The following is a 12,712-nucleotide window of genomic DNA, read 5'->3' on the forward strand; positions in this document are numbered from 1 at the left end:
AATCTGAAACTTTCTGAAGTTTTCTGAAAGATAATCACCTTTCAGTGCCCTTCTGTTCTAATGGATTCACTTTTGTAGAGTGTGATCATGGTGGTTTTTGCTGAAGACAAGAGCAGAGAAGATCAGTTAAGGCATTGGAAGTACTGGCACTCCCGGCAGCACACAGCTAAACAAAGATGCATTGACATAGGTAAGTAGCTCTGGAGCCCTCTTTTATTCCCAGAGGCGCAAGCATCCAGTTTTCTAAATCCAATTATTTTTGGCAGTGAACAGCTTCCTGCCAAAAGCATTTGCATTTTCATGCCAGCTACTGATCTGTTCCAAACACTGTCCCTGGCCTCCGGGAATCAGTGCTCTGAACATTACTTCCTTCAAAAGGACATAGACCCAATGCAGTGGCTTTCCACAGGCTGTTGAAAGCCAAAGCTCTGTGGCCAGCTCACACAAGTGCCCCACTTTCCAGCCTGCCAAGTTTTTGAGGGTGTCTTCTTTCTGAGGTCCTGCTAATTTAAAGATGGAAATTGGGTGGAGAAATAAAGCATTCTCACCACCTTCCTTTGTACTGAGCTGCACTGCCAGACTTTTCTTAGAGATTCAGCACCTGGGGAATAGCACCAGTCCTGTACAACTTCGTATTGATCGAAATAGCTTCATGAGGATCTCTATTATTGCCAAGAATGTGATTTTATAAAGAAGTACTGCTTCTGTCACTAGCTAACTTGTCCATCCTTTGAACTGTCTAGCCTTCCTTTGACTTTTGTAATGCTCATGTTCTTCTTGTTAAAGTTAAAAGAGCTGAGCCCTAATTATGTTTATCTGCAATAGTTTAGTGACCTGGGAACAATGATTTAAATTTTTAAGACCTAAATTTTTTAATTTTGACATAATGGAATTAAGTATCTAAACTTCCCCCTATACAAAAATTCTCATTTCTTTTTCTTTATTCTTCTGAATATTTTTCATCTCCACATACACACAAAAGTTAAATTATCTAGATACAATAATATAAAAGTAAAATCTTAGTTTGAACTGCTATATTCTTATGCTGGAACCAGAAATAACACGTTTCTTTTTTTTCTTTCCTCATTTCATCTAGCTGACTATAAAGAAAGCTTCAATACGATCAGTAACATTGAGGAGATTGCTTATAATGCCATTTCTTTCACTTGGGACATTAATGATGAAGCAAAGGTAGGTAATAAAACCGAAGACGACAAGTCATAAGATCAGAACCGTCAGCTGAGAAGTGTTGGAAATCAGGACAGGATATTGGAAGAGTTGGCTGATAGCTCATCAGCTTTTTCTTCATATTTGTTAGAGCAACCAGAATTCTTTCCCTTCTCTCTTTTAATAGTGTTTCACATTTTCTGAAGTGAACAATCCCTTCAGGAAAAGGAGGCTTGAAATAGTGCCTCAAAACTGCTGCAGTTTCTTTTCCAAAGGCTATTACCAGCAGCAGCAATGTGGCTGGCTCATGGTCTATAAATACAACTCCTGTTATAATTCTACTATCTTATACTTTTATAAGTATACTTTTATACTTTTATAAATTTGTCCTTCATTTAGAAAGTCACTTAATTGTTTTTAGTACAAAACAATTAGTCTTTAGGGTGTTTTTAGTACATTTTAAGGAAAAGTAATTTTATTTTAAGTGATGTCTGCCCTTTCCACAGTTTTCTTTCCTTTTAGTGTAATTCCTGTTGTCTTAATTATCAGTGTTCTGGTATTTGTCCTTTTTTCTGGATTACTTTTTTGGGGGGTGATGCTGTGCTTACAGCTTAATCCTGGTTCTGTCTGGCTGTGCTTGGGGAACCATATGTGTTGCTGAGGATTGAACTCTGGTCAGCCATGTGAAAGGCATGTGTCTTAGCTATTGTATTATCTCTTCCGCCCCTTTGGATTATTTTTATAAAGTAGGAAATCAAGAGACGATATATATTAATTTTTAATAGGCATTAGATTGTTCTTTTAAGTATTTGTTATAATATTAGTAATTCCTTTCCTTCCAAGGACTAGGTACTCACTTGTCTATCCTTTCAGTCTCACTTTATATGGCCAGGGATGTAGCCCAGTAGTAGAACTGGTTCAATTCCCAGCATCTCAAAACAAACAAACAAAAATTCGTGTAGGATGGATGTTGGCACATTGAAACTCAACTATCAACAACTTTTTAACTCTATATGTCATGGTGATTTAATTCAAAGTAAAACAAAAACAACTCTCATAGGGGCCAGAGCAATAGTACATATAGCAGGTAGGGTGCTTGCCTTACATGCAGCCAATCCGTGTTCAATCCTTGGCGTTCCATATGGTTTCCCAAGTCTACCAGAAGTAATCTCTGAGCTCAGAATCAGGAGTAACGTGAGTACTGACTGCCAGGTGTAGCCCAAAAGACAAACCAAAAAAAATTCTCATTAACCTCTCTTTATAATTTTTTAATTTTATTTTATTGAAACAATTGTGATATATGAAGTCTTTCATAGTTGAATTTTTAGATATACCCTGGGTCATTCCCATCACCAGTGTCAAACTTCCTCCACCAATGTTCCCAGAGTGCATCCTATACCACCACCTTTGTCTCCTGGCCTCCTAGTATAACAGACCCCATTTAAGTTTAGATTGTTAACGTTTAGGTCTCTTGTTTCTATTGTTGACTTTGGCTTGGATATTTATTTCTGTTTTTTGTTTTTTTTTTTATCACCACCAATGCACCTGAGACCACTTGGCCTCTGGCCCCATCCTTTCTTTTTTCTTTCCTTCTTAATTTTATAGAAAAATGCAGAAATATGAAGTTAAGCAAAGTAATCCATGTCCCAGGGTTCTATGAAAAAGGTCAGGATGGGGCCCGGAGAGATAGCACAGCAGCGTTTGCCTTGCAAGCAGCCGATCCAGGACCAAAGGTGGTTGGTTCGAATCCCGGTGTCCCATATGGTCCCCCGTGCCTGCCAGGAGCTATTTCTGAGCAGACAGCCAGGAGTAACCCCTGAGCAACGCCGGGTGTGGCCCAAAAACCAAAAACTAAAAAAAGAAGAAGAAGAAGAAGAAAAAGGTCAGGAGGTAGAGAAAGAAAGGAAGGAAGGAAGGACAAAGAAAAGATAGAAAGAAATAGAGAAAAGAAAAGAGAAAGAAAGAGAGAGAGAGAGAGAGAGAGAGAGAGAGAGAAGAAAAAAGAGAAAGAAAGAGAAGAAAGAAAGAAACAATGAAAGAAAAAGAAGAAAGAAAGAAAGAAAGAAAGAGAAAGAGAAAAAGAAAGAAACAAACAAACAAAGAAAGGAAGAAAGAAAAAGAAAGAAAGATAGAAAGAAGAAGAAAGAAAGAAAAAAGGGGCAGAAAGAAAGGAAAGGAAAAGAAAAGAAAAAGGGGCCAGAGTGATAGCACAGTGGTAGGATATTTGCCTTGTATGCAGCTGACCCAGGATGGATTCGATCTCTGGCATCCCATATCACCCCCAGGAGCGATTTCTAAGCATATAGCGCATGGCCAGGAGTAACCTCTGAGCATCACTGGGTATGGCGAAAAAATAGAAAAGAAAAGAAAAAAGGCAAGAGCTCCTATTTAAAAGATTTAGGGGAAAAAAAGATTGGCCCGGAGAGATAGCACAGCGGCGTTTGCCTTGCAAGCAGCAGATCTAGGACCAAAGGTGGTTGGTTCGAATCCTGGTGTCCCATATGGTCCCCTGTGCCTGCCAGTAGCTATTTCTGAGCAGACAGCCAGGAGTAACCCCTGAGCATCACTGGGTGTGGCCCAAAAACCCAAAAAAAAAAAGATTTAGAAAAAGAAGAAAATGGAGATGACAGATTTTTGCATAGACACAGCAAAAATTGGGGGAAATAGAAAGGAAAAACCTTTGGCCTAAAAACAGGGAGACCTTACCCATGTAGCATTCTGCCATAAGACCAACTACAGGTCCAGGCATACTAAATTGTCTAACCCCAAAATCTTTCTTTATGGTTCCAATAAAAGTTCTCCTTAGTCACGGTTGTCACAGTAGGGTTTCTGTAATTAGTTTGGTTTTTGGTTTTTGCACAGATTCTCTGTTGAAATCTGGGTGCTACAGAGTGTCTTTTGATTTCATCTCACTGTTAGGTGGCAGTGCAGGAAACCTGCCCTGAAAGCAAGTTGTTGCTGTTTCCAACTATTCAGGATGTCATATGAACCCACTTTGGAGCAAGTCAGTGCCAGGGCAACATTAGGGCTTTCCCCAGAAATTCCTGGGGTTGTTACAGAAAACTGTGATGGTTCCAAAGATGAGATAACCTCTCTTTAAATTTTTAACATTTATTCAAGAAGAGTTTATAGAGATAGTGAATTATGTGCAAAGCATAACAGAACTTTTTTTTTTTACTGCCTACAGTTTCTTTTTAAAATCATGATTGGATTCGTGAGTACCTATTAAGTCTGTATTAGAGTTTTTTTTTTTTTAATTATTATTGTGGTTGATCTGCTTAAGGCAAAAATGTGTCATTAAGATTTTAGGATGGGGCCAGAGAGATAGCATGGAGGTAAGGCGTTTGCCTTTCATGCAGGAGTTCAACGGTTCGAATCCCGGCGCCCCATATGGTCCCCTGTGCCTGCCAGGAGCAATTTCTGAGCCTGGAGCCAGAAATAACCCCTGAGCACTGCTGGGTGTGACCCAAAAACACACACACACACCAAAAAAAAAAAAAAAAAAGATTTTAGGATATTGTTAGGTCCAGAGAGATAGTACAGTAAGTAAGGTTGCCTTGCACACATCTGCTTGGGTTCAATCAGTTAGCATTTCATATGGTTTCCTGAGTTTTCCCTAAGTTGATTCCTGAGTACCTGAGTCAGGAGTACCCCTGGCCACCCCCAGATGTGGCTCCAAACCAAAAGTATTTTAAAAAGACCTCAGGATAAGGATAGTGCATCTTGGGTTCACCAATCTATAATGATGCTTAAGTTACTATAATTATATTAGATTTTTCTGCTGATCACTTTAATCCTATACAGATTGTCTATAGGCATTTTGGTACATGATTTAAGGAATTCCAGAGGAAAAGTAAATTTGGTTTTATATAATTGTTGTTATAGTGATTTTTAAATAGCCTAATAATAGGAGTCAGTTTACAGGCTACTAATAGTACAATAAGAGTTGACCCTCCAGTTCCTTCTACTCTTAAATAAAATCAGAAGAAACACTTGCAATTTGGTACTAGGGACTAATTGAGAAATTCTGGAAGTGTGGAGGAAGAATATATAAGTTCTGAGTTCACTTTTCTGACTTACCTGTTACTTTGGATTAGTCCCTTAGTTCTCTTGCTCTTTTTTCCACTCATCATTCATCTTAGGCAGGAGTGTGACCCTTTTTCCTTCCCAGGATCACTTAGATATTTAAGATGTCATTTATGAGCCATTCAATATGGTCACACATGTCTATCCCTTTGTGGGTGACATCAAGGCCACATGATTTCATGGGCCTTCCATGGCCAGAAGACTCTATGTCTCCACCCCTGTTCTGGGGGAGTGAGAAGTCTATAGCAACTGACTCTCTTTGTCATAGTTTTGTCAGGATTAATAAGCACTTGTCAGGGTGTGTGAGACCTTGGCAAAAGAGCCAGCTTATGGGCAGGGTGCTTTTGTTTGTTCGATGTGTCACTCAAGGGTGGGAGCAATGCAAGTCAAGATGACAGGTGGGGATAATGGCTGGTTTTATTCCAAAGGCCTTCTGCATATTTGTACTAAAGAGAAATATTGTTGGAGGTGTTTCTTAAGTAGTCTTAATAAGCATTGTTAATTGATGTACGTAAATTCCACCACAGTTCCCCCTCCAAACCCCCTAGCACTAACTTGCATTTGAAGCCTTTGCTGCTACTGGTGGATCCTTAATGAGGGTGCTGCTCCCTTTTGAAGTTGATATCAGGCATCAACTTGAAGCCAGTTCAGAATTAAGTTATCTCAGTTTGGTGCTTTTCCTGGCCAAGTTGATGTTTTCTGTTTTTACATTTAAAGTAACTGATGCCCCAGGGCAGCTAGAGTGAACAAATACACATGCAGAATTCTGAACATTTTTCTTCTAATTTAGGATACTTACCATTTGTTGACTCTTAGTTCTAGTTCATTCTCCTCCACAAATGTAAGGGTTCATTAGAAATATGTGATATTTGCCCCCAGCCCCAACCTCTGATTTCTTAAAGCCATCTTTCGGTTGTACTGGGACAAGGTAAAGCAGAATTTGGATTCCCTGAAACTTCCCTGTAGTTTGTATTGGAGGTGACTATATTTTGAGGACATGCCATATGTTGACTTATGTTCCAGCTCGACACAAACATCGTCCACAGTAGTCAGTTTAAGCTGTCCCTGCTCACTCTGTTCGTCAATAGAATCAGAGGCCTGCTATATTGCATTGGAAACATGAAACAGTTAAGGAACTTGTGGGGAAAATATTTTAAAAGTGTCGATAGGGAATATCTTAGCAGCATTCTCCCAGGCATCCCCATTATGCAGACCTGTTTTGTTCATTTTTAAGTACTCCATGGAAAATTGGACTTGGGGGAGGGGTTAACAAGACTTTCTTTTTCTTTTCTTTCTTTCTTTCTTTCTTCTTTTTCTTTCTTTCTTTCTTTCTTCTTTTCTTTCTTTTCTTTCTTTTCTTTCTTTCTTTCTTCTTTCTTTCTTTCTTTCTTTCTTTCTTTCTTTCTTTTCTTCTTCTTTCTTCCTTCCTTCCTTCCTTCCTTCCTTCCTTCCTTCCTTCCTTCCTTCCTTCCTCCTTCCTTCCTTCCTTCCTTCCTTCCTTCCTTCCTTCCTTCCTTCCTTCCTTCCTTCCTTCCTTCCTTCCTTCTTTCTTTCTGCCTCCTTCCTTCCTTCCTTCCTTGCTTCCTTCCTTCCTTTCTTTTCTTTCCTGGGGTGGAGGAAGGAGACATTTCCCAAGTGGTGCTCACAAGGTTTGGGGTCCTACCAGTGATTCTTGGACAGCTAGACCATTGATTCAATGCAAAGGCATGAGAATGTGATGTTGCTTGGGACATCTGGGCAACTTTGATAGTGCTCTAGGTTCTCCAGGGCTGCATCATCCTTTTTTTTTTTTTTTTTTTTTTTTTGGTTTTTTGGGTCACACCCGGGAGCGCTCAAGAGTTACTCCTGAGCTCAGAAATTGCTCCTGGCAGTCTTGGGTGACCATATGGGATGCCGAATTTCAAACCACCAATCTTCTGCATGCAAGGCAATGGGGCCGGGCGGTGGCGCTAAAGGTAAGGTGCCTGCCTTGCCTGCGCTAGCCTTGGACGGACCCCGGTTCGATCCCCCGGTGTCCCATATGGTCCCCCAAGCCAGGAGCAACTTCTGAGCACATAGCCAAGAGTAACCCCTGAGCGTTACCGGGTGTGGCCCAAAAATCAAAAAAACAAACAAACAAGCAAGGCAAATGCCTTGCTATCTCTCTGGCCCCTGCTTTTTAATTTTTGAGTTACACCCAGTCACGCTCAGGGGTTACTCCTGGCTATGTGCTCAGAAATCGCTCCTAGCTGGGGGGACCATATGGGATGCTGGGGGATCGACTCATGGTCCATCCTAGGTTAGCTGCATGCAAGGCAAACACTCTACCATTGCACCACCGCTCCGGCCCCAGGGCTGCATCTTTTGATGCTCAGGCGAGACTCATGAGTTACTAGCAGTCAAAGCCAACTTGGCATGTGCCCTACCTGCTGCTCTATCTTCTGGCCTCCATCAGGCATCATTTAAAAAGTCAGACATTTCTGGGAAAGTCAGAGTTCATCAAGAATCCTTATCATGAAAAGCTTGTTAATAGCTTTACCATAGCTATACTGCTCTACCAGCAGCTATGTGAACCTGAAAAGGAAGTATCTCTCTTTGAAAAATTAAGGGATGGGGCTCTGGCGAGCTGCTAAAGTTTAGAATTCCTAAGATAGAGGGTATTTGTCACTTGGGGAAGAGAACCAGCATGTGAATGGAGCATAAGGGATGGTGGGAGGAAAATAAAAGGATAGAAGGAAATTAACCATTGTCAGTTCTGTGCTCGTACACACCCCTCCCCAATTCCCGGGCATCAGAGAATCCAGCCTCATCTGGATGATGCAGTGTCCAAGGTATGTAAGCATAAACACTCGTACTTTGGCTCAGTTGTAGGTGATGAGTCATTAGTGGGATAACCAGAGGTCCTAAATATGATAATATTGTGATATACAAGGGAGCGTGTTTATTCATGTTACATATGAACTTGAAAGTCATACAGTCACAAATACTTAAAATTTGGAAATATTGTCCTGTCCTAGTTTCAGTATTTCTAACAATCAAGTAATTCTGAATCAGCTGAACATGTTAGCCTAAGTTTTAACTTCTTGTATCTGTTATTAATCAGAGTTAATGACATCACTGAGATTTGAATCTAAGGATCTCTCAGAGCCCGAGGTCTAAAATAAATAGAGGGACTGGAGAGAATACAGTGGGTAGGGAACTTGCTCTGCATGTGACCAACCCAGGTGTGATCCCTGGCACCCCATATGGTCCCCCAAGCACCAACAAGGACGATTTGTAGACAAGAGTGACCCTGAGCACTGTTGGGTATGGCCAGAAATAATAAATAAGCAAATAAGGGGCCAGATTAGCGGTGCAGGGCGTAAGGCATCTGCTAGGGAGTGTGCTAAGGTGTTTGAGCTGTGCTAAGGTTCTTGCAGGTCCCAGGCAGTCTAGTCCACAGAAAGCACCTAGTCCTCTGATCAAGGGCATGTTGCTGATCAGTCATAACAGAAATGACACCCTGTAGGAGCCAATACTGAAAAGTGTTGTTGACGATATTCTTTTAAATTATTGGAAATTTCACAAATAGAATGGCATTAGATACACTAATACATTTCTGTAGAAAATGAACATTTTCTACCAGAACAGAATATATGTTGATCATTAGATGAGTGATATTTTATTACAAATGAATAGAAATTAGTTGCCAAAAGACAGAGCCAGAGAGAAAATACGGGGCCAAGGCACTTTCCTTACATGTTGCTGGCCCTAATTTAATCACTGGCACTACATTTGGTCCCTTAACACACCCTGCTATGATCCATCCCTGAGCACAAAGACAGGAGTAAGCTCAGCCGGGTGTGGTCCCAAACCCAAATAAAAAAAATAAATAATAATAAATAATAAATGAAAACAGCTCTATTGGAACCCAGTGAAAACTGAATGAGCTCTAGCCCAGGGGAATACTCTGAAAGAAATAGCTGACATTTCTATGGGGATATATTTGATTATATTTTAATAGACATGTCAGGGCCAAAGTAATGGCACAGCAGTAGGGTGTTTGCCTTGCACGTGGCCAACCAGAGATGGACCCGGGTTCGATTCCCAGCATTCCAAATGGTCTCCTGAGCCTGCCAGGAGAGATTTCTGAGCACAGAGCTAGGAGAAACCCTTGAGCATTACTGGGTGTGGCCCAAAAACCTAAATAAATAAATAAATAAATATTTCAATAGACATGTCAAATAGGAAGAAAAACCAGTTCAAAGCAAAACTTGAGTTCTTTGATTAGCTATAGGGAGCCCTGAACTCTGAATATTAGCACATTTCTTCAAGATGTAATGAACCCCCAGAATAAAAATTACTTAAAACAATCAGGTGTTTTCACCCAAATAGTGACTTTTTTTTTTTTTTGTTGTTGTTGTTTTGTTTTTTGTTTGTTTTTTGGGGGGATCACACCCGGTGACTCTCAGGGGTTACTCCTGGCTATGCGCTCAGAAATCGCTCCTGGCTTGGGGGACCATATCGGACGTTGGAGGATCGAACTGAGGTTCGTCCTGGGTCAGCCGCGTGCAAGGCAAATGTCCTGCCACTGTGCTTATCGTACCAGCCCCATTAGTGACTTTTTTCCCCCTGTACCCCCCACAGCCCAATAGTGACTTCTTAAGTTCCTTACACCAGAAGTAAGATAGGGTGTAACTACCTACCACTCATACATCTAATGATTACAATATTAAGTGCAAAGAACTTTTGCTGTCATGCATGTACCAAGCTCCTGGAGAAGTGAGGTGTGTATTCTTAGCCTATCTAATTATGTTATGTTGCATTCATGGCTTACCACTCTTTGTCATTGTAGATCCTGATTGTGCTCTTGTGTCGCCATCAAACCTTCAGAATGAAACTCTTGGTTTCAGTTTGTGATCAGGTTCCTCAGATGGGCTGGGCTACGTCTTTTTCTTAAATCTCTTTTGTTTTTGTGCCACACCTAGTAGTACTCAGGAATTACACTTGGCTCTAAAACTCAGGGGTCATTCCAAGTAGGATTTATAAGGAGTACCAGGAATTGAACCAGGTCTGCTGCATGCAAGGCAAGTGCCCTTCCTACTGTACTATCCCTCTAGCCCTGTTAGTCATAATCTTGCCTCTGGGGATGACAGCTGATTTTAGTGCACTTTTTGTCTCTGCTTCAATTCGTGTGTGTGTGTGTGTGTGTGTGTGTGTGTGTGTGTGTATGAGAGAGGGAGAGAGAGAGAAATCACTCCTGGCAGAGCAAGGAAACCACGCAAGGCAGGCACTCTGTAATTGTTGGAATGGAATTATATTCCATTTGTATTTGAACAATTGCTCTAACTCCCACTTTTACATTCACATACTCAAGTCAATATGGTGCCAGGACTTATATATAGAGAGAAAATGGCCATCAGAAGGGGGACAGACATAGTATCTTTCTTTCTTTTTTTTTTTTTCCCTTGGTTTTTGGGTCACACCCAGCAGTGCTTACTCCTGGCTCTATGCTCAGAAATCGCTCCTGGCAGGCATGGGGGACCATATGGGACACCGGGATTTGAACCACGGACCTTCTGCATGAAAGGCAAACACCTTACCTCCATGCTCTCTCTCTGGCCCCATATTTTTCTGACCCCTGGAGGAAAAAGCCTCCTTATTGGAGCTCTTGTGTTTTTATTTCTAACTGTAGTCTCTCACCTCTGAGAGACTCTAAGGCACTGAAGGACCGTCCCTCTGAGCCTAATGTTTTGTATGTGCTGTGAAGGCTCAAGTTACAAAAAAAAGAGGATTAAAATAGAATGTGGAGCCCTACTAGAGTCCTGTGAAGCTTTTTCACCAGGGGCCTGTGTTTGCATGGAACGTTGGTGTCTTTCCCTTTTGTCTCCTTGTCTCAGCAAAAATGTATGGAGTTCCTGGTGAGGGATTATGGAGACTTGCAGGGGTTCACTCTATAAGGGGTGTGACCATTCTGGTAACTTGAACTTAAGACTTTTTGTGAGTGCTTGTGGGATGCAGGTTTATGAGTTTAATAACAGTTTGTTGCTTTGTCTAAGCATAATATTTGGAATTCACTGTAAGAGTAATTTTTAATTTGTTTGGAGTGAGCATCTTGCTCGCATTTATAGGGATTCCATTCTAATGAAGCATCAATCAAGCACTCCATTAAAATAAGGTGTTGCCATGTTTGGTTGCATTAAGCAGGGGCAGGTTTGGTTTGTTTCACCACTTTGAATTTCCAGTGTGACTAGGGGGAGGGAGAGAAGTGAATCAAGCATCTTACTAGCTAAATGTAGGCAGGAGATTTAAAACCAAAGTGTATACTCCTTGGCCTACATAGAAAATACCAGGAAACATTGTTAGTTATATTTTTGTTTGCTTGTTTGGAGGCCATGCCTGGTGGTGCTCAGGGCTTACTCCTGGCTCTCTGTTCAGGGATTGTTCCTGGCAGGCTTGGGAACATATGGGGGTGCTGGAGATCAAACTCCTGCTGTATTATTGCTTTCTGGCCCCAAGGAAGCATTGTTACTTTTAAAAGAAAGGATCAGAAAGACTTTGAGACTAGGCAAATCCACTGACTGAATTGAACTGAATCATCCTGAATCCTCACCTTGGGAAACAGAATAGCTTTGTGGAGGCTTTTGAATCAGCATCCCTTAGACTCCAGGGGTACTTGAATATATGTATACCAAAAATACAGTCGTTCTTTCCTGGGGAATGAGGTCTATCAAGTTGAAATTTGATCAGTCTTGGAAATGAGATTTGTTGACTGAAAATGTGTGGAGACTGCTTCTTTAATTAGCTGTTAGACCATAAAGTTCTTGGCAGTTGAAAATTTTGTTTGAAGAAAGTATTACGGGTCTCATTGTAAAGAAGGCTTCTTGAAAACTTCTTTGACTTTTCATTTTAAAAGCCAGGTTTGTTGGGTTTTGGCTGTAAAACATTTCAAGGAGTATAGTCTGAGGTGTCTAAGCAAAAAGCTCTGTCCAGATGTAAAAATCAAATGCGTTGAATGATGGTGGAACTTTAGACTCCACAACTAACAATAGCTTGCATTTATCATAGTTCATGCCTGAGGGTAAGGGCCAAGTGGATGATGTTTTTGATTGGCCAAGAGAGACACTTGGCAGCTGAAGAAAGCTTTAGTTTGCTAGTGAAACTTGTGTCTTGTGAAACGGGTTTGAAGCACCCATGTGTATTTAGCTACCATTTATTCTGTCACTTGAATTCGGAGTTTTTTTCTTTTTTTTTTTATCTCTTCCAGCAAACTTCCCTTTTTCCCCCATCCCACACCTGTCAAGAAACAAAAAGCACCTCTGTAGAACTCTCTCCTTTGACAGTTTGTTACCTTAACCCTCCTTCTGTGGGCCCTTCCTGGAAATTTCATCTAAAGTGCTTTTCTAAATCTGTCATTTCAATCAGTTTTGCTCCTTGTGAGCTAAATACGAGCTTTTTGCCTCTGACCTGACACTTGTAGTGACCTAATTTACCTAGAATT

At 41.0% G+C, this 12,712-nt stretch overlaps 1 protein-coding gene across 1 annotated transcript in view; it reads left to right on the plus strand.

Annotated features, from left to right (window-relative positions):
- Nucleotides 1–12,712, plus strand: part of GRHL1 (grainyhead like transcription factor 1) — a 62,764-nt gene that overhangs the window by 13,848 nt on the left and 36,204 nt on the right. The window contains exons 7-8 of the mRNA XM_049784520.1: nt 79–190; nt 1,097–1,191. Of these exons, the coding sequence (XP_049640477.1) occupies nt 79–190; nt 1,097–1,191 (207 nt within the window). The remainder of the gene's footprint in view (nt 1–78; nt 191–1,096; nt 1,192–12,712) is intronic.

The sequence above is a fragment of the Suncus etruscus genome, chromosome 12 (genome assembly GCF_024139225.1).
Source record: "Suncus etruscus isolate mSunEtr1 chromosome 12, mSunEtr1.pri.cur, whole genome shotgun sequence".
Taxonomy (NCBI): domain Eukaryota; kingdom Metazoa; phylum Chordata; class Mammalia; order Eulipotyphla; family Soricidae; genus Suncus; species Suncus etruscus.